At 53.3% G+C, this 19,186-nt stretch overlaps 1 protein-coding gene and 1 non-coding gene across 2 annotated transcripts in view; one reads left to right on the forward strand and one right to left on the reverse strand.

Annotated features, from left to right (window-relative positions):
• Nucleotides 1-10,149, forward strand: part of MPPED1 (metallophosphoesterase domain containing 1) — a 62,458-nt gene extending 52,309 nt beyond the window's left edge. The window contains exons 4-6 of the mRNA XM_042944679.1: nucleotides 4,689-4,804; nucleotides 6,590-6,703; nucleotides 7,800-10,149. Coding sequence (XP_042800613.1) covers nucleotides 4,689-4,804; nucleotides 6,590-6,703; nucleotides 7,800-7,918 — 349 coding nt within the window. The 3' untranslated portion in view covers nucleotides 7,919-10,149. The remainder of the gene's footprint in view (nucleotides 1-4,688; nucleotides 4,805-6,589; nucleotides 6,704-7,799) is intronic.
• Nucleotides 10,150-14,822: 4,673 nt separating this feature from the next.
• TRNAR-UCG lies at nucleotides 14,823-14,907 on the reverse strand. The gene has a single exon. It is a non-coding gene; the product is annotated as a tRNA-Arg (tRNA).
• Between the last annotated feature and the right edge of the window lie 4,279 nt (nucleotides 14,908-19,186).

Genomic DNA, 19,186 nt, shown 5'->3' on the forward strand with positions numbered 1-19,186 from the left:
CCGTGGCAGAAACCCACATGCACGTCATCCAGGAGGGGCTGGAGAGTTTTCCGGGCCCCGTGGGCTGGTCTAAGGCCTCTGGGGAGGGCGCTCACCCTGAAGAGGCTGTCTCTCCAAGTGCTCTGGTCCTGCTCCTGGCCACCCTGGAGAAAGCCCCTGGCCCCACAAGGGTGCTCCCCAACCCATGGGCCGTCCTGGGAAATGTCTCCTGTGGATGTCTGCCTGTGTGATTTGACCCTTCCTGTTCCCCCTAAAATTTCAGTAACAGCTAAAACACCCCCTTTTCCCATTGACAGAGCTCCTGGGTACTTAGAAAGCGTTTTCCTAATGGAAGTACAACTTCGTCCTTTTAAACCTCCTCCCTCTCTTCTTTTCCTCCCCCGTGTGTCAGGGGTACAGCACTGAACAAGAAGGACCCCCACCCCTGCCCTCATGGGGTAACGTCTGGGGACATAGGCATCATTGTCCTGCTGGGAGAGGTAAAGTGAGCGGCCCCGGGGGCAGAACCAGGAAGGATGTCTGATGCCAACTTCAGGGCCTTGAGCAGCCTCTCAGGGCGTCCCCGGGGGCAGGGTGGATTCCACCATCCCAGGACTTGAGGTGGTGAATCTCCAAGAACTCGGCAGGTGCATCTATGGGGAGACGCCACCCCCAGGGGAAGGCTCCGTGGTGCTGGGCGAGGAGAAGCTGGGCAGGCGGAGGCAAGCGTGGGTTGGCTTCTGGGGGTCTGCGGGGTCTCTGATGGATTTCTAAGCGTCTCTTTCAAAAAGCCACCCCTTGCTGTGGCTCACAGGAACTAACAGATGCCTTCTCTCCATGCAGATGAGGCCTCGTCCCGTCTTGTAAATATTTGATTAGAGTTTTGAAGAATGGATCCTGTATTTGGAAGGCAGCACCAGAAACACGTTGCTCCTTTCCCCGGAGGCTGACGGGGCTGTGGGCTCCTGGGAGGACCCCTAGGCTTGGCTTTCTGAGTGGCTTCCAGAATGCTGCTGCCTTCCCTGCAGTGCCTGAACCCTGGCTCAGCCAAAGCGGGGCTTTGCGTGCGCTCAGGGTTCTAGGGCCTCAGAAACTGCGGAGCCAGGAGCTCAGCGTATTAGGGCAGGAGCCTGGGCTGGCCCCTGGAGCGGGACTGTCAACCGTTTCTGACCAGGAACCGTGGTAGGAGAAGTATTTTACGTTGTGATTCAGTACATCCATCCGTGGGTGTCTATTTAAATATAAATATATTTAACTGAAGAATCCTTTCCCTGCTAGGAGGTACCTTTTTCTGTGATGTTTTCTTTTCTTTTTTAAAAAAATGTTGGGACCCATCAAAATGCCGTTTGAAAAACCCAGCCCTGGGTCAAAGGTTTTTCATGCAGGCTCCGTGGATGGATTTCAGGAGGGGCCCGCAACAATGATGGTGAGAGTGATGGGGACGAGGACGATGGTGATGGGGGTGATTATGGCGGCTGTAATGCATTGAACTAGACGCTGTTTGAAGCACTTTGGGTGGATTTACTGGTTTACTCCTCCCACCAGCCTTATGGAGATGGTATTATTATTCCCGTGTCCAGATGGGGAAATTAAGGCCCAGAGAGAAGTTGAGTCACTTGCCCATGGTCACACAGGTAGTAAGAGGTGTGCCCATTGTCACTCAGCTCGGTCTGACCCCAAGGTTGCCATGAAGTTGGGTATAAAATTGTGTGCGTGCAGGGGTGCATCTTCTGTGGAGAGAGCTCTCACCTTTGTTCAGATGTGCAAGGGCAGCCCTATGTGGATGTGCCAGTGATAGGAGGTGTCTTCTGAGGGGACTGTCCCCAAGGCCAACCCACCCAGATGCTATTCCCCAGCCCCGGCCCCCTGGTCTTGTCACCTGGCAGGTGCTTCCGGTGGTTGGGGGTCCCTTGGGCAGCCCAAACCTGGGGACCCAGTCCCTCTGTGCCTGCTTCTCACCATCTATCCCTCCTTAGGCTCAGAGTGCAGATCCCAGACCCCACCGGTCCAGGTGGTTCTCCTGGGGCCCATTCATCTCTTGGTATGAGGAACCCTCCTTGGCTCCCCCTACAGAACAAGACAGGAGCTACAACCCTTCCCTTCTAGGCTAAAACTTAGGCTGGCAGGGGCTTGGGGAGATGGTGGCCCGGTAGGTTCTGCCCACTTTTGTAGGTTTTCCTGAGTGGCACCTGGGGGCTGTCTTTTGGATACGGGGCATCATTTCCAGTTTTGAAGCTTCGGCTTCAATCCCAAGGCAACAGGAAAAGTCGTATTTGACAGCCGTTAACAGACTGATTTATTCACTTAGGCCTCACTCAACACCATTTGTCAACCCGCCGTTTGTTCCCTGCCCCTGGGCTGGTCCCGGATGTGCAAGGGAAGAGGAGGAATGAAATAGACGGGGCTTTGAAGGCCGAGGGGAGAGAGTGTCCGATCCGGCTCAGCAATGACTTCTCCACTCACGAGCTGTGTGACCCTGGGCCCCCGGGCCCCTCACCGCCCCTCACCGAACCTCAGTCTCCTTGTCCGGAACCTGCCGTGAGCAGATCAGGGTTTTCAAAGCGTGTTCCCTGAGACCCCCAGGGTTCCAGAGAGGTGCTTCGGGTGGTTGCCAAAAGGTAGAGCTGTTGGGTCAACCGCCAGAGGCCTCAGTCTCACCGTGGAAGGGCATGTGGGCCGTGAGAGGCATTTTAGTGGCAGCTTTGGGCACGGGAGAGACTTGGAAGTCAGAAGGCCAGCTCCGCTGCTGACTTAAATGGTCTGTGCTGGCCGGGCGAGCGGTAGTGAGGTGCCCAGCCCGGGAGCCAGCACACGCTGGGGCCCAAATCCCCAGGCTAGCTCACCTGTCTGAGCCTCTGGTTTCTCATCTGTAAAATGGGGATCGTCTTTAGTCCTTAATTCACAGGGTTCTTGTGACAGGTAAACCATCCCTGTGATGTGCTTGGAAGGCACCTGGACAAAAAAAGAGTAGGTATCCAGGAAACGCAGGTGATGGTTTCTGTTTCCTGCTCCCTTCTTCTCAGTTTCCTCATCCGTAAAACAGGAGGAGACCCGGCTGCCCACCGTTGCCGCGGGTGCGAAAGTCCCTGGGGTAACAGGTGGGGAGGTGGCGGCGGCAGGGGGCTTAAAACAACAGGAATTTACTCTCTTGCGGTCCGGAGGCTGGAGTCTGAGATCAAGGTGTCACTGGGGTTTGTTCTTTTCGAGAGTCCTGAGGAAGGATCTCCCAGCTTCTGGTGGTGGCTCGGGGTACTCGGCACTCCTTTGCTTGGAGGCAACGTCGCTCTGATCTCTAAGCCCGTTGTCGACGGCCCTTTTCTCTCTGTGTCTCTGTTCTCACATGACCTTGTAAGGGCGCCCGTCATCGGACGAGGGGCACGCCCTAATCTGGTATCACCTCATCTGAACTTGATGATATCTGCAAGGACCCTATTTCTGAATAGAGCCCCATATTCTCAGGTGCTGGGGGTTAATACTTCAACATATGTTTTTGGAGGACACGATTCGGCCCCGTAACTGTGGCGATGCTGACGGCTTTGTAAACACCAAAAGGCTATGCTCACGTGGGAACTTATAACGACTTAATGCTTAAGGGATGTTTCTTAGCAGGGATGCTTTTGTTAGAAATGAAAACCCAATCAAATGGCTTCCTGTTGGCCCGTGTAATTGAGAAGCGCAGAGGTATGGGGGGTGTCTGGTGTGACTTTGATCTGGCGGGCTCCCCTGGGCCCTGTGGTCCAGCCGTCGCCCTTTGGGACAGCTTAATAGCTGCTGACGGCTTCCAGGGCAAGGAGCTCACTGACTGATACACAGGGATGACGGTATCCTAGGTCCACGGGGAGGGACCCAGGTTACATGTTCACCGTGGAGCCAACCCAAGGGAATGACTTGTATCGCTCAGTCTACGTGTGACCTTGAGATTCCATTCGTTGGCCTAGGTCCCTCTGGCCTTGTCCTTAGAGCTGGGATGGACTCAGCCTGGCTGGGAGCTTCAGGGGAAAGCAGGAACGAGCGTCCTCTACTTGGAACCCATTCTCTCTGGGTTGAGTCTCCCTCTGCCCCAACTGTGGGCAGGGGGGGGGGGGGGTGGTCGGGAGAGCATTTTCCCGGGGAGGGGTAGGTGAGTGCGTTCTCTGTGAAATTTCCTCGGAAGGGCTTGGAACAAGAGGGGCCTTTGGCAGAAGCTGGTTCTTTTTAAACTCTCGTTTTTAAAAATGATATAAATAGGGGCGCCTGGGTGGCTCAGTCGGTTAAGCGGCCGACTTCGGCTCAGGTCACGATCTCGCGGTCCGTGAGTTCGAGCCCCGCGTCGGGCTCTGTGCTGACCGCTCAGAGCCTGGAGCCTGTTTCAGATTCTGTGTCTCCCTCTCTCTCTGATCCTATCCCGTTCATGCTCTGTCTCTCTCTGTCTCAAAAAGAAATAAACGTTAAAAATAAATAAATAAAAATGATATAAATAATATTTATTCATCGTAGAAAACCAGAAACTGTGTTGAAGGAAGGGAAAAGGGAAGAGAATGCTCGGGATATCTCACAGCCCACAAGTTGGTCAGGATTCTGGCTAAGTACAGGCGATACCCATCTTTACTTTGGGTTTCTGGCATCGGGCCAGCCCCGAAGGTTCTTGGGAGCTGTGGCCTGCTTCCCCTTCCCGTGATCGCCCCACGCGCTCACTGGTCCCCTCCGAACTGCCTGTTCTTCTTCCGTAGGCAGCCCTGGTTTTACGGCTGGGGCTTTAACCTCCCGCGAGGCCAAGCGCTGCTTGAGAAATGGAACCTCATCCCCGAAGGCGTAGACATCCTGATAACCCACGGACCACCACTGGGTAAGAGTCAGCTGTCGCCTCCTCGGCTGGCCTGGCCAGCGGACGCAGAGGGCCGGGGTGTGGCCCGGCCTGGGCGCCAAGATCAAGGATCTGTCGGGCCTGTCGAGAGGAATCCCGGGTGAGCTCTGTTCTGAGTCTGACCTGCCGTGGCGCTGGGGACAACTGCCCCCAGCGCCCCCCCTTATTTCCCAAGCACATACTATGTGCTGGGGGTTCCACTTGTTACCTCGCGGACCACTCACGGAGGTCAGATCGCTGCCCGTTTTACGCATGGGGCTCATTGGAGCTTAGGGAGGTCAAAAGGCAGGGCTGGGGCCTTGACTCTCCAGGCCTGGATCCTGGGGGCCGGATACCTTCAAGGTCGCTCTCTAGGCTTCGTCCTGTGCACCTCCCACCCCATCAGACACCTGGGGGGCCTCACCCCCACCCACCCCCACGGTCTCCAGGGCCTGTGGGTTCCACCCTCCACAGCTCCCCTCCCGGCCCCCACTGCCACCACCCTGGTCCGAGCTGATGTCACCACTCACCCACTCGTCCGGCCCTGTGTTAGTCTGCTAACCACCTCGGGGCCCCCTCTGGCTGCCCCACGAGGGGCTCTCTCAGGCCTCCCGTCCCCCTTTCCTCACACACACTTCCTGTCTGTCTGCACGCCCCTCGGATTCCACCTCTACAGCTCCTTCCTCTCCTCTCCACCACTGCCGTCCCCCCCCCCCCGCCCCCCGGGTCTAGGCCAGCGTCTTCTGTCTCTTTGATGACTGCCACGACCTCCTCGCTGGTCCCCCAGCCCCGGAGTCTTGTCCCTTCCGCTCCAGTCTCCTCACAGCAGCAGGAGGGGGTTCTCTGAATCGGCAGCTATGCCGTGCTATCCCTCCACAGCCCTCCATAGCTCCCCTAGTCCTTAGAATGCTGTCCAAACTCCCAGCAGTCCGGCCGCTACCGGCCTCCTCTTCCTCCCGCCGCCTCCAAAGAACCTGCCATCACCCCTGCAGTGTGTGGGGCCGGGGCAGGTGACGCTGGATGGGGCGGGCGACGCTGGACAGCGGGCCAGCCTGGGCCGTGCTCGCTAACCAGGGCCTGCAGGCTGCCGGGTAGAGGGGCACAGAATGGCCAGGCCGGAGGCACCCTTGCCTCCCTCCCTCTGTGTCTGTCTCTCTCTTTCCCTCTGTCTCCCTCTCCCTTTCTCTCCTTCCCTCCCTCCCTTCCTTTCCCTTTCTCTGTCTCCCTCCCTCCCTCCCTCCGTTATCCCCCCGGGCAGTGTCAGTTGCCAGTTGCCAGTTGCCGCCTTCCTGATTGGGGACTCGGAAGATCCCCCTTCCCCTCCCCAGCATGCGCAAACCCGTCTCCCCCACCCAGACAGCGAGGGGCCGAGGGGCCGAGAAGGACCCGAGCCGCTCGCTTGGAGTCATTAATTATTCTTCGTTTGTGTAGCCATGTGAGGATAATAAGCGGCCGCCATATGGGGCGGCTCCGGGAGGCTGGCGGCGTGGGCCACGCCGTGCGGAATGGGGTTCACGCTCGTGAGTCTGTGATGTTTGTTCGGGAAGGTTCCGACGTGGAATCCCCGCTCCTGGTGCTGCCCCGCTGCCAGCCGGGGTGGGGGGGGGGTGGTGGTGTGTGTGCCCTGGGGCCTCACCCGTCCCTTTCAGGCCTCGGTTTGCTCATCTCTGTAATGGGTGGATGCCGCCCTTGAGGCCGCTGGGGGCGGGAGTTGTAGTGGGGCGGGGGCGGGGGGGGGGGGCCGGCCTCCGGGCCCCGTCATCGCCCTCCCGTTGTCTCCTCGCTCAGGCTTCCTGGACTGGGTCCCCAAGAAGATGCAGAGGGTGGGCTGTGTGGAGCTACTCAACACGGTGCAGAGGCGCGTCCAGCCGCGGCTGCACGTCTTCGGCCACATCCACGAAGGTCGGTGGGGGGTGGGGGAGGGGGGGGCCCTCGCCGGCCCTTTCCAGGGGCCGCCTCGTCCCCCTGCAGCCCCGTCACCTCCTCCCCGTCTCAGCCCTTGCTGCCACGCGCTGTGCCAACACGCTGGCTCCCGCCGAGATGTTTGCATGAGGGGAAGACGGTTGCAAAATCTGGCGGGACTTAGGGGTGAGTTTGCTGACCGGGAGCCCCCGCCTCCAGCCCGCGAAGTCTCGGGGTCACGGGCTCTCGGGAGGAGCGGCCGTCGGATGGGGCACGGAGGACGGGTCAGGTTCGGCAGGTGCGCTGTGCGCGCCCTCAGGCTGGCGGCCCGGTCCTGTCGCCTACGTCCCTAGAGCCTGTGGAGGGCCACCTGCTCGCCTGAGGCGCTCTGGCGCCCCCCTCGCCCCCCCCACACATGGACGTGGCGTTCTGGCTCTGTCCCCGGGGAGGGGGGGGGCTGGGGGCACGCGTCGTGTCCACATCGTTGGGATGGCGGGGGACGGCCACTTCACCTTGAGGGGCGGCGGGCGGGGCGGCCGTGAGGTGACGGGTGAGGTCAGCCCCAGCCCCGGCTGCCCGCACGCCCGCACCTCTACGCACGGCATCCGAGTCACCAGCTGGGCAGACCCCTCCTTTTGTTCCTCTCGAGCCCTCGTCCCACCTGTCCAAGGCCTCCCTGTCCACCCCCCCCTCCCCCCCCCCCCCCCCCCCGCCAGAGAGCACACGGGCTCCCACGGGGCAGGGGGCCTGACGTGTTGTCCCCAGGGCCGTGTCTGCGTGGGGCCAGGGCCGCTGGGCCTCACAAGAGCCCGGTCCACATCAGATCGCTTTCCAGCCCAGAAGCAAACAAGCCTCAGCCCTTTCCCCGAGGGCCACGGCCGGGCGTTGTCAGAGGGCAGGAGAGGTCGCCTCCGTTTATAGACGAAGAGGCGAAGCCGGGGTGGGGGGGGGGGTGGGGGGGGTTGGCAGCTTGCCCCAGACCTGTTCAGCCCACCGTGGCCGAGCGCCCTCTGAGCACCACACCCACTGGACCCCCTCGCTGCTCTGGGTCCTGGCCTTGCCCCTCAGCCCTGACAGGCGTGTGCTTACTTTCCAGGGTACGGCGTCATGGCAGATGGGACGACCACCTACGTGAACGCGTCTGTGTGCACCGTGAACTACCAGCCCGTGAACCCGCCCATAGTCATTGACCTCCCCACACCCCGGAACTCCTGACTGCCCCTGCCTTCTCCGCCCTTCCTGCCCACATCAGCTACGTACGCCTGGCCGAGAGCACGGACCCCCAAGCACCCTTCCTTCCATGCAGACGACCTGTCTGGTCGAGGGGACCAGCCCGACGGATGGGTTGAGGCCTTGGAATGAAGAAAATCACCCCTGACTCTTCAGCCTCGGTCACCTGGAGCCAGGAGCCTGCGGGTCCCTGTCAGGGGTTCCGCACTCATTATTCTGCGTGTACGTTCCCGCGTGTACCTTGTCAGAGGACCTAACGAGCTTGTGGTCCCGTCCCGCTCGGGAGTTGACGGCCTCTTCGTCCTTCTCAGTCGGACACCCTCGTGGGTTTGGGAAGCTGCTGCTTCTGGACGGATTTTGGAAGTTCTAGCACAAAAGCTCCCTCTAACCGAGGGTCCGTGTGGCTGCAAGCCCCAGGGCTGGGGGTGGGTGGGAGGTTTTGTAGCCGGGGTGCGAACAGCCCGCCCTCTCCTCCCGGGCTGGAGGGGAGACGGGCCTGCTTCACAGCCGAGGCCCTCGAGGGAGCGATCAGGGACGTCTCAGGAATTCGGACCGCACCGGCCAGGCCAATAAGCCGTCTGCCTCGCCTTGTGGCCCTGCTTTCTTCCTGTGGGCATCTTTGCTGACTTGAACAGTGGCCTCAACCTCCAGGTACTTGCTCGGAGCCTGGATCCGGGGGGTCGGTTCTACAGAACGAGCCATGTCAGTGCCCAGGACCGGCTGGAGGGTTCCCGAGTCATGGACGGCCCCTGGTCCCGTGCTCCGCAGAGCTCAACAGGCTGGAGGCTCCTCTGCAGACTGAGGCCACGCTGCCGCGTGTATGTGCCCACGCGAGTGTGTGTGCACCTACACGCACACACACACACACACACAGACACGCGCACTTCTTAACTCGATAAAGTGGATCCCGTGTTTCTCACTACTGTCCTTGAATGGGGTTCCATCCCTCGGTGCAATTTCCCGAGCACCCTTTGGGTTCTGTCTGGCGGGCCCACAGCTGAAGAAGGCTGAATGGTTCCCGGTCCTTGTTGTCAGTGTCAGTCTGTCCTGTTAACGGGAGGGCGGCACGGTGGCAGAGGGGCCCTGGGCTCCGGCAGCTGCCCGCAAGGGGCTTCTCTTTTCTTTAAATTAGGCCTGGGGGGTTTGGGCTGAGTCTCGGAGGGAGAGGGAGCCAGCAGGGTCTCGTTAGGGTGAGGCCAGAGAGGCAGGGTCCCCGTGTGCAGGGTCAGATCCTGTCTTTATTTCCAGTTTTGATGTTTTGTCCATCCTGGCTATTTTTCTGAATCGATTTGGATTTTTAAAAGACGTTGGGTTAAATAGCATCACATTTATCTCTCCTGCCGAGCTTTTTGGGACCCCCCCACCCCCGCCGCCTCGCGCCTCTGGGAGGAGGGCCTTACTCACCTCACCCCAGGCCCAGCCCTTCACAAGCCCTTTGCAGATACAATCTCATTTAATCCTCAGGCAGTCCTGCAAGGTTAGCCCTGCTGGCCCCATTTTGGAGATGAGGAGATGGAGATCAGAGAGGTGAGGTCACTTGCCTGAGGGTGCACAGCTCAAAAGGGGCAGAGGCAGGCCTTGAGCCTTGGTCTCTGGCTTCATGACCCCTGCTTTGCCACCACCCAAAGCTCCACCCCTACAAGGCACTTATGTTTTAAGGGTCCGGTTCGGGACCCCTCCAGCTCGTTCCTCATAGAGAGCCCCTGGGGCCCACAGAGGGATCCTGATCTCTGAGCCCAGCACCCGGCATCCCTGGAGACCACGACTCCTTCCTTACTCACGTGGGGCTCCCCACGGGGCATCGTCCACGACGGGAGCCTAGCAGCACCGCCCTGACCGAGGCCGGCTGGGCTCCGTGGGGCACAGGACTTCGGGAGTCCGTTCGGGCAAGTGGTTCCTGGCGGCCGAGGATGTTTACAAGGTCTCTGGGGAAACCCCGGATGCATGACCCATGTGCACGCGTGGGGCGGAGAAGACACAAGGCCCTTTCAGACACCTCTACCGAATTTCTATGTGGACCAAGAACTATAAACTTGAAAAAAATTTTTTTTCCTAAGGTATCTTCAGAATATGGTGTATTTTTATGTGGAAAAGAAAAGTTATGAAGGCAGCTGTTACTTTGAAAGAAAATTCATTAAAAGTCCTTGAGGTATGAAAGACGATGGCGTGCTCCTCAATCATTTTGGCATAACTTGATTGTGGCTGTAATTTTTTTTGTCAAGCATGTCAGACAATAAAGTCTTTGTAAAAAGAAGGAGATGTCCACGTGGCGCCTCTTCCTGTGTGCGTCTTTGGGTGTCGTGTGAGGCATGTGGGGGAGGGGTGGGTGGCATCCTCTCGGCCCGGTCCTGAGTCCTGGGCAGAGTTCAGAGGCCAAAGACCGTCCACACGGCAGCCGCAGGCATCCTTTTGCTTGCTCCAGTGTCCCCAGGGGCGGGCCAGTCTCAGAGGCGGTTGGCATGGGCCGTTCTGTGCCTTATCGTGTTCAAGTGTTTTGACTGATTCCTCAGAACAGAGGACCTCAGGATGGTCTTAGCTCTGGGCCCTTCCCGGAAGCAGTATGTCCAACCCAGTCCTTATCAAACCAAGGGTCCAGGTCTTGCCTAAGAAGAGCACTGACAGGTCTAATGACACCAGACACTGAGCTACCTAAGCTGTAAAAGTCCTGCCATTTCCTTCCTTCCATCCATCCATCCATCCATCCATGCACCCATCTGTCCATCCATCCATCCATCCATCCACACATCCATCCATCCATCCGTCTGTCCATCTGTCCATCTGTTTATCCAGCCAGCCATCCACACATCCATCCATCCATCCGTCTGTCCATCTGTCCATCCATCCATCCATCCATCCACACACCCATCCATCTATCCATCCATGCACCCATCTGTCCATCCATCCATCCATCCATCCACACACACATCCATCCATCCGTCCGTCTGTCCATCTGTCCATCTGTCCATCCAGCCAGCCATCCACACATCCATCCATCCATTCATCCATCCATTCATCCATCCACACGCTCATCCATCCATCCATCCATTCATCCATCCACCAACCCACATACCCATTCATAGATCCATCCACCCAGGCCCACAAACCTTCACTGAGCACTTCCCATGGGCCTGACTCGGACTAGGGAGGTGGTGGTAGATTAAGGAGGTAGGATTTCCGAGGGATGGATGTGGGGGTGAGAGTGAGGGAGAGCCAAGGATGACAATGGATGTTGGCTGCCAGTCACGGAAGGGACAATGGGAGCTGGAAGGTTTGAGGAAGGACCTGAGTTCTGTCTGGGACTGGAGCCGGAAGTGCCCTTGGGATATGCAGGGGGAGGAGTTCAGTGGCTGGAGGGATAAATGGCCCTGGATGGAGAGGAGCCTCTGTGGAGATCTACATTTGTGGGTCACAACCAAAGCCACGGGTCTGGAAGAGGCCTCCCAGAGGGGTGTGGGGAGGGCAAGGGGAGCAGCCTGGGGCCGACTTCTCAGCTTCTCCATGACCGTTTCGTGTCCTCAGAATACCCCACCTGTAAACTGCCCCTCCACCGGGGCCTCAAAGGTGCCTGCAACAACTCCCCATCAGTGGGCAACAAGGAGCCACTTGACTCTGGGTAGTCTCGGCTGCTGTCCTTGGCCAATGTGAGCCCGAGCAGTGCTTCTGGGCATGAGACAGGGAACCCTGTGGTGGCTGCTGCCTCCTGTAGGTCCTGCTCTAGTGCACGGGTCCCCGAGTTGTGCTGAGACTCCAGATGCAGCCGCTGCTGAGCCATGGGCTCCTGCTGCCCTCAGTGTAGACGGGTGCTGATTGGGCTTTGGACAAGTGGTGGAGGGGGGCCCACAGCAAGGGTGCCAGGGCCTCTAGCCCCTCGCCTGTTAGTGCTTCAGTACCCGGGGCTCATGCACACTTAGCCATTTTTGCCATACAAGATGGCATCTCAGACAACCCTCTTGTTGTCCATGGGAGTCTAGTGGGCAAATGCAGCAAGCCGTCTCCCCTCCCGAAGTTCACTGTCCAGGAGAGACCCCTGCCCAAGCCCCCTGAGTAAACCAGTGGAGGTGACAAGCTCTACAGACAAGGGCTTCATCCCGTGCTCTCCCCTAATGCCACCCCCAGCTCCCCGCTGGGCCCGACCCTGCCTGGGGGCCCTCAGTCCTACCCTCCCACTGAAGGCGCAGACCATGAAGATCTCCAAGATGTGGGAGTCGGGCTCTGATGTCTGGAAGCTCGCGGTGTACTTTGGGAGGCTCATCTGATCCCAGAAAAGAAGGAGAAGCCTCAAGTCTTCCATGCTTGGGGCCCAGAGAGCAAAGAGGGGATGGGCTTGGGGGCCCCGAGGAAGAGCAAGCCCAGCGTACAGGGAGCTCAGGGAAAACTGTTCTGGAGGAAGGAACCGAGCTGGGCCCTGAACAATAGAATATGATTTTCCCATTTAAAAAAAAAAACCTTTTTATTTGGAAATAATTGTAGATTTACAGAAGAGTTGTGAGGTGGTGCAGATGTTACCCAGTGTCCCCTGGCGTGAACATCTTGTATAACTGTGATGCATTTACCAGAACCGAGGAATGAACGTTGATACGACACTATTAAACTATAATCTTGATTTGGATTCCAACAGTTTTTGATTAACGTCCTTTCTCTGTTCCAGAACCCAGTCCACACTACCACATCGCATATGGTTGTCATGTCTCTTTAGGGATGGTCTCTCAGTCTATTCTCGCTTTGCCTGACCTTGAAGGTTTTGAATACTGGCTGAATGCTCCGGAGAATGTCCATCAAGCTGGGTGGGCCTGGGGTTTTCTCATGATTAGTCTGGGGTTATGTATGGTGAAAATACAACAGAGCTGGTGGGTCCTCAAGGCATCTTCTCTGGGGTGACATGACACGGCCACGACTTATCACTGCTGATGTCAATCTTGAGCACACAGTGGAGGGGATGTCTGCTGGGTTTCTCCACCATAAAGATGCTAGCCTCCGTTTTCCATACCCTGTTAGAACTGAGACACCAGTCTGGCTCATGGTCAAGGGGAGGTGAATCGAGCTCTCCCTTCCAGAGGGAAGAGCAGCAAAGAATTTGAGGACATAGTTAAAATCACCACATTAATTAATAAATATTTGGGGGAGGTATTTTCAGGCCATGCAAATGTCTTATTTCTCCTTCAGATTTTGCCTGCTCATTTTAGCATCGGCTGTGGAGGGATCTTGTCTGGAACAATGATTACTGAGGTGCTCTCATGGTGATTTTCTAGTTCTTTCCTCAGACATTTCTTATTTGGAATTGTTCTGTAAGGAAGGCTTGTCTCTTCTCTGCCATTTATTTTCTATCAGCACAGGCTCATGGTTATTTTATCCATTAGGTTAAAATCTAGTACGAGCATTATTTATTTTGTTGCTCAGATTGTTTTCATTTTGTCCACTGGGAGCTCTTTCAAGTTGGCTCCTGTGTTCTTTTCACATGTTCCTATCTTTCGTTTGCCTTGACTTCCTCGGTTTCTAGCACTACCAGATGCTCCAAATCCATCTTGCATTTTCCTTGCCCCTGCCACGGAATCAGCCATTTCTCCAGAGAGTTCTAACTGCTTTTAGAAACTAAGATCTAGGTGGTAGATGTGCTAGCTGCTACTGGGGTATTTCTACTTCTAGGTCCTCACAGTGGACAGAATGAGGAGATATATGTAGTATATTAACCCATCTATATGCTCATGTATCTCTCCAATATGTATATCTATATCCATCCATCCATCTTTCCATCCACCTTTCCATCCATCATCCATCTTTCTATCCATCTTTCCATCCATCCATCTATCCATCTATCCATCCATCTTTCCATCCAACCATCCATCCATCCATCCTTCCATCCACCTACTCACCTATCATCTATTTATCTTAAAATAAGCATTAATTCACGCTGATACAGCAATGCACAATGCAGCATGCATAATTTATTCTTGCTTTTCACCTTGCTTATTTGTGACTTGTTCCTTTGACAAGGAGGAGCCCAGCTCCCATGTCTGCAATCATGTGTGTGTTCTACCCTAGTATACCCACAGAGCAGTTTCAGAACGGTTGATCTGTAGCCCCGTCAGAAACACAGTGACACGGTACAGGGTTCCCATACAATCCTTTTCATCTTCAGTTTGACAATCGAAACTCTGTTTTCCAAGGGTAAATTGATCAGGTCCTTTCTCCCAACCCAGTTTGGTGAGGTAATGTCACACGTGGTGCAATTCAATTCCGCTGTTGCAGTCTGCATTATATCCTGAGATTCCCTGACATCCTGGTTGACTGTTTTAAATATGCATACTGCCAAGTCACTCTTTGTCGTGTGTGGTTCTAAGGGTTTTCAGAAATGCAGAGTCAGGTATCCACCACCCCAGGACCCTAGGGAACAGTTCCATCACTCAAAAAATTCCCCTTGTTTGACCCCTTTTGAACCATACTGTTTTCCAAAATGGCCGCCTGTTTCCATAATCCCACTGGCAATGAGTGAATGTTCTTCCTGGTCCACATTCTCATCACAATTTGGTATTTGTTCATTTAAAAAATTTTGGCCCTTTGAGTAGGTGTGTCTTGTATTTCATTGTAGTTTCAATTTCCATTTCCCCAATGACTAATGACGTTGAACATCTTTTTACGTGCTTATTTGCCATTCATGTACATTCTTTTCAGATCTTTTTGTCCTCTTCCTTAAAAACTGGGTTGGTTTTTTTTTTTTTCTGTTTGTTTTAAATGTTCTTTATGCTCTGGATACAAGTCCTTTTTTAAAAAAATTTTTTTATGTTTATTTATTTCTGAGACAGAGAGAGACAAAGCATGAGTGGGGGAGGGGCAGAGAGAGAGGGAGACACAGAATCCGAAGCAGGCTCCAGGCTCTGAGCTCTCAGCACAGAGCCCGATGTGGGGCTCGAACCCACGAACTGTGAGATCATGACCTGATCCGAAGTCAGACGCTCAACCGACTGAGCCACCCAGGCGCCCCTGGATACAAGTCCTTAATTGAATATGTGACTCACAAACCTTTTCTTCTAGTCTGTGGGTTGTCTTTTCATTATCTTCACAGTTTCTCAGAGCAAAAGTTTCTAATTGTGCTGAACTCCAATTTACCCACATTTTCTTTTAGGAGTTATGTTTTTGGTGTAGTATCTAAACACTCAGCGCCAGACTCAAGGTCCTACAGATTTTCTCTGATGTTTTCTTGTAGAAGGTATATAGTCTTTTGTTTTACATTCAGGTCTATGATGCATTTTCAGTTAATTTTGGTGTAAGGTGTGAGGTTTGCGGAAGTTTCATGTTTTTACATATGGATGTTCTTTCTCCATTGAATTGCCTCTGTGCATTTGTCAAAAATCAGTTGACTGTATTTGGGCATACTTCTGGGCTATTTTCTTCCACTGATCGCTATGTCTGTCCTGTTGCCAGTATCTTCTCTCTTGTGATGACTGTAACTTTATGGGTAAATCTTGAAATTAGATAGTGTAAGAGGTCCAATTTTGTTCTTTTTCAGAATTAGTTTGGGCTCTTCTGGTTCCTTTACCTTTCCATGTACATCTTTTTTTTTTTCTTGAGAGAGAGGGTGCAAGTGAGTGAGGGGCAGAGAGGGAGAGAGAGAGAATTCCATGAGGAACAGAGAGAGAGGAGGGAGCGAGGGGGGCAAGGGAGAGAGAGGAGAAGAGAGAGAATCCCATGAGGGACAGAGAGAGAGGAGGGAGTGGGGGGGGGGGGGAGAGAGAGGGAGAAAGAATCCTGCAGAGCCCAAAGCAGAGCTTGAGCCCATCCGAAGAGGGGCTTGGGCTCACCCGATGTGGGGCTCAAACTCATGAACTGTGAGATCATGACCTGAGCCACAGTCGAATGCTTAACCAACTGAGCCCCCCAGGCGCCCTTCCATATACATTTTTGAATGAACTTGTTGACATATAAAATAGATCTTGTGGAGATTTTGCGATTCTAAGGGATTTATAATGAAATTGGAGAGAATGATATTTTAACAATGGTGAGCCTCGTTTCATGAAAAACATTTCTCTCTCCATTTGTGTAGATCTTTGATTTCTTTCATCCATGTCCTACAGTTTTCATCATACAGATCCTTCACACATTTTGTTAGATTTATTTCTAAGTACTTCATTGGGGGGAATATTACAAATAGTACTGTTTTTAAAGTTTTAATTTCCTGTTGCTCACTGTGGGTACATAGGCATACGATTGACTTTTGCACAATGACTTTGTAATTCACTTAGCTTAGCCTTTTCGGTGGGTTCTTTGGAATTTCCTATTAGGCGATCATGTCATCTGCAACTAGAGACAATTTTATTTCTTCCTTTCCATTTTTGATTTTTCCTTCTAGTTTTTCTTGCTTTTGTGCACTGGCTAGGACTAGAAAGTATGATGTTGAATACTTTCAATGAGTATTAGCTCATTGATTAGCTCAATGATGAGTGTTAGCTGTAGTTTTTGGTACATGTCTTTTACTCAGTTGAAGGAATTCCCTTCTGCTCTAGTTTGCTAAGAGTTGTCCCTATGAATCCATGCTGAATTTTGTCAAATGCTTCTTCTGCATCGAGATGATCCTGTGTTTGACGCGATAGGTCTAAGTGCGGCTCTCCTTGAGAACCTGTCCTCTTGAGGGTTCATTGAACTTGGATACATAGATTCATATTTTCCTTCGAATTTGGGGAGTTTTTGGCTACTGTTTCTCCAACTATTCTTGCCGACACCTGCTTTTTCCTCTCCCTTTGGGCCTCCCATCGTGTTTATGCTGGTATGTCTGATGATACTCCACAGGTCTCTGAGGCTTTGTTCATTTTCCCCCTTTATTTTCTTCTTTCTGTTCTTCAGACTGGATGGTCTCAATTTACTTATCTTTAAGTTTCCTGATTATTTCTTTTGCATGCTCAAATCTGCTGTTAAGTTCCTCTAGTGAATTAAAAAAATTTTTTTTCAATGTTTATTTATTTTTGAGAGAGAGAGAGAGAGCAGTGGAGGGGCAGAGAGAGAGGGAAACACAGAATCCGAAGCAGGTTCCAGGCTCTGAGTTGTCAGCACAGAGCCCGACATGGGGCTTGAAATCATGAACCGTGAGATCATGACCTGAACTGAAGTCAGATGCTTAAATGACTGAGCCACCCAGGTGCCCCGCCTCCAGTGAATTTTTAGTATGTTATAGTTTTCAAACTCCAGAATTTCTATTTGATTATTTTTAATGCGTTAAATCTCTTTATTTAATACTTGTAATATTTTCAATCTGGTGAGATGTTATTCTGATATGCGTCCCTTTAGCTATGTGAATATATTTAAAATAGTCAACGTAAAGATCTGTCTACTAAATCCAACATCTGGGCTTCCTCAGGGATAGTTTTGTTTTTTTTATTTTTATTTTTGTTAAGTTTATTCATTTTGAGAGAGACAGAACAAGAGAGGGAGGGGCAGAGAGGAAGAGAAAGAAAATCCCAAGCAGGCTCTGCACTATCAGCACAGAGTCCGACATGGGGCTCGAACCCACGAAACGCAAGACCATGACCTGAGCCGAAACCAAGTCAGATGCTTAACAGACTGAGCCACCTAGGCGCCCCACCCTCGGGGACAGTTTTTATTGATTACTTTTGCCCCTGTGTATGGGCCATACTTTCTTCTTTTTATGTCTTGTGATTCATTGTTAAACACTGGACATTTTAAATAACATAACACAGCAACTTTGGAAATTAGATTCTAGCTCCCTCCAAAGGTTTGTTATTGTTGCCTGTTGTAGTTGTTGTTTGTTTAGTTACCTTTCTGAATTCTGTAGCGTCTATATTCTTTGTTCCTGTGTGGCCACTGAGGTCTCTTCTGTTAGCTTAGTGGTCAGCTAAACATTGGACAGAGATTCCCTTAAGCACTTGGAACCAGTGACTCAGACTTTGCTGATGAGCTCTGCGTGTATGTGGAGTCACGTCTTCAACACGCAGCCAGGTAGCTGAAAACTCTGCCTTAGCTTTTATTTCCTGCTAGTGCGGGGCTTCAAGGTCACTCAAAGGTGCAAACATAGGTCCTTCTCACATCTTTTCTGAGCATGCGCACATCCCTGGACATGTGCCAGCCCTGTGCACACACATGGCCTTCTAGAATGCCGAGGAAAATCTTGGGAACCTTTCAAAGTCTCTGTGAACATCTTATTTTTAAGTTTTCTTAAATTGGTTGGCCCAACTTTATCCACTACCTCAAGCAGCCGCAAAGTTAAGATACTTGCTGGTAATTGTTTTTGACAAACGTGCCCTTTGGACTCTCGGGAAAAGATTTTTTGTACCTGAGCGATCTCTGAGTCAGTTCAGTACAGACAGTCTCCCAGGGAATCACCAGGCGAATCAAATGTGACGACTCTTTGGGAATGAGGCTTTCAAAGTGTTCCGGCTCTATTCTACTCCCTTGGGGACCGCCACTGCGCACGGAGAGGGTAGGCTGTTACTTTCCTGAGCCATCATGGAGCTGGAGAATGGCTGATGGGACTAGAACAAGTTAAAATGTCACAAAGCTTGTTCTTTTTTTTTTTTTTTTTCCTCTAAAACTCAGCTGCTTTTCTTGAATAAATGCTCCTTGGGTTCCTATGTAAATACTTGGTTAATGTCCAGAATTTTGAAAACGTTGATTCTGACGCTTTTTGTCCCCTGCGGACGTACTGCTGGCTAGCACGAAATTCTGCCTCTCCCCCAGGAACAGGTCCTTCTCTGTTCATGTGCTCCCTCACCCTCACTGGGTTCCAGTTGGTGCCCTTGGGCTACAGCTTTGTAGTCCTCCTACACCTTACTTTTCCTGCTCCCTCTGAGCGACAAGAGGTGGGTTCGGGCAGTTTCTGCAGCGGCTGAGGCTCTCTTCTCCCAGCCGGCATCACTGGGGAAACAGGAGAGAAGCAGCGTTCTCTGGATTCTCCCTGACTTCTGGGAGCTCCCGGTGGCGTTTCCGAAGGATGCACACGCCCCTGGGCCAACAGCCCCCAGAGCCTTCACATCCTCAGGCTGGCCTTTAGCAACTCGTTAACATTTTCCAGCTGAATCCTCTTACTGGCTTGTGTGGTGTTTGGTGGTACAATTTCACCCAAGCAAGCGCTTTGGGCCCTGCTGCTTGCTCCCTGCAGGCACCTGCCTCCCCCAGGATTGTGGCGGGTGGTTTTGGCGAACTCTGTTCTCAGACGGATTGAAGAAAAGTCATTGGTCTGCATTAGTGATGCTCTTTCCAGCTCCCCGCCTCGAAGAAGCCGAAAAGCACCGGTGTTTCTCGAGAGTA

This window comes from Panthera leo, chromosome B4, assembly GCF_018350215.1.
Source record: "Panthera leo isolate Ple1 chromosome B4, P.leo_Ple1_pat1.1, whole genome shotgun sequence".
Taxonomy (NCBI): Eukaryota; Metazoa; Chordata; class Mammalia; order Carnivora; family Felidae; genus Panthera; species Panthera leo.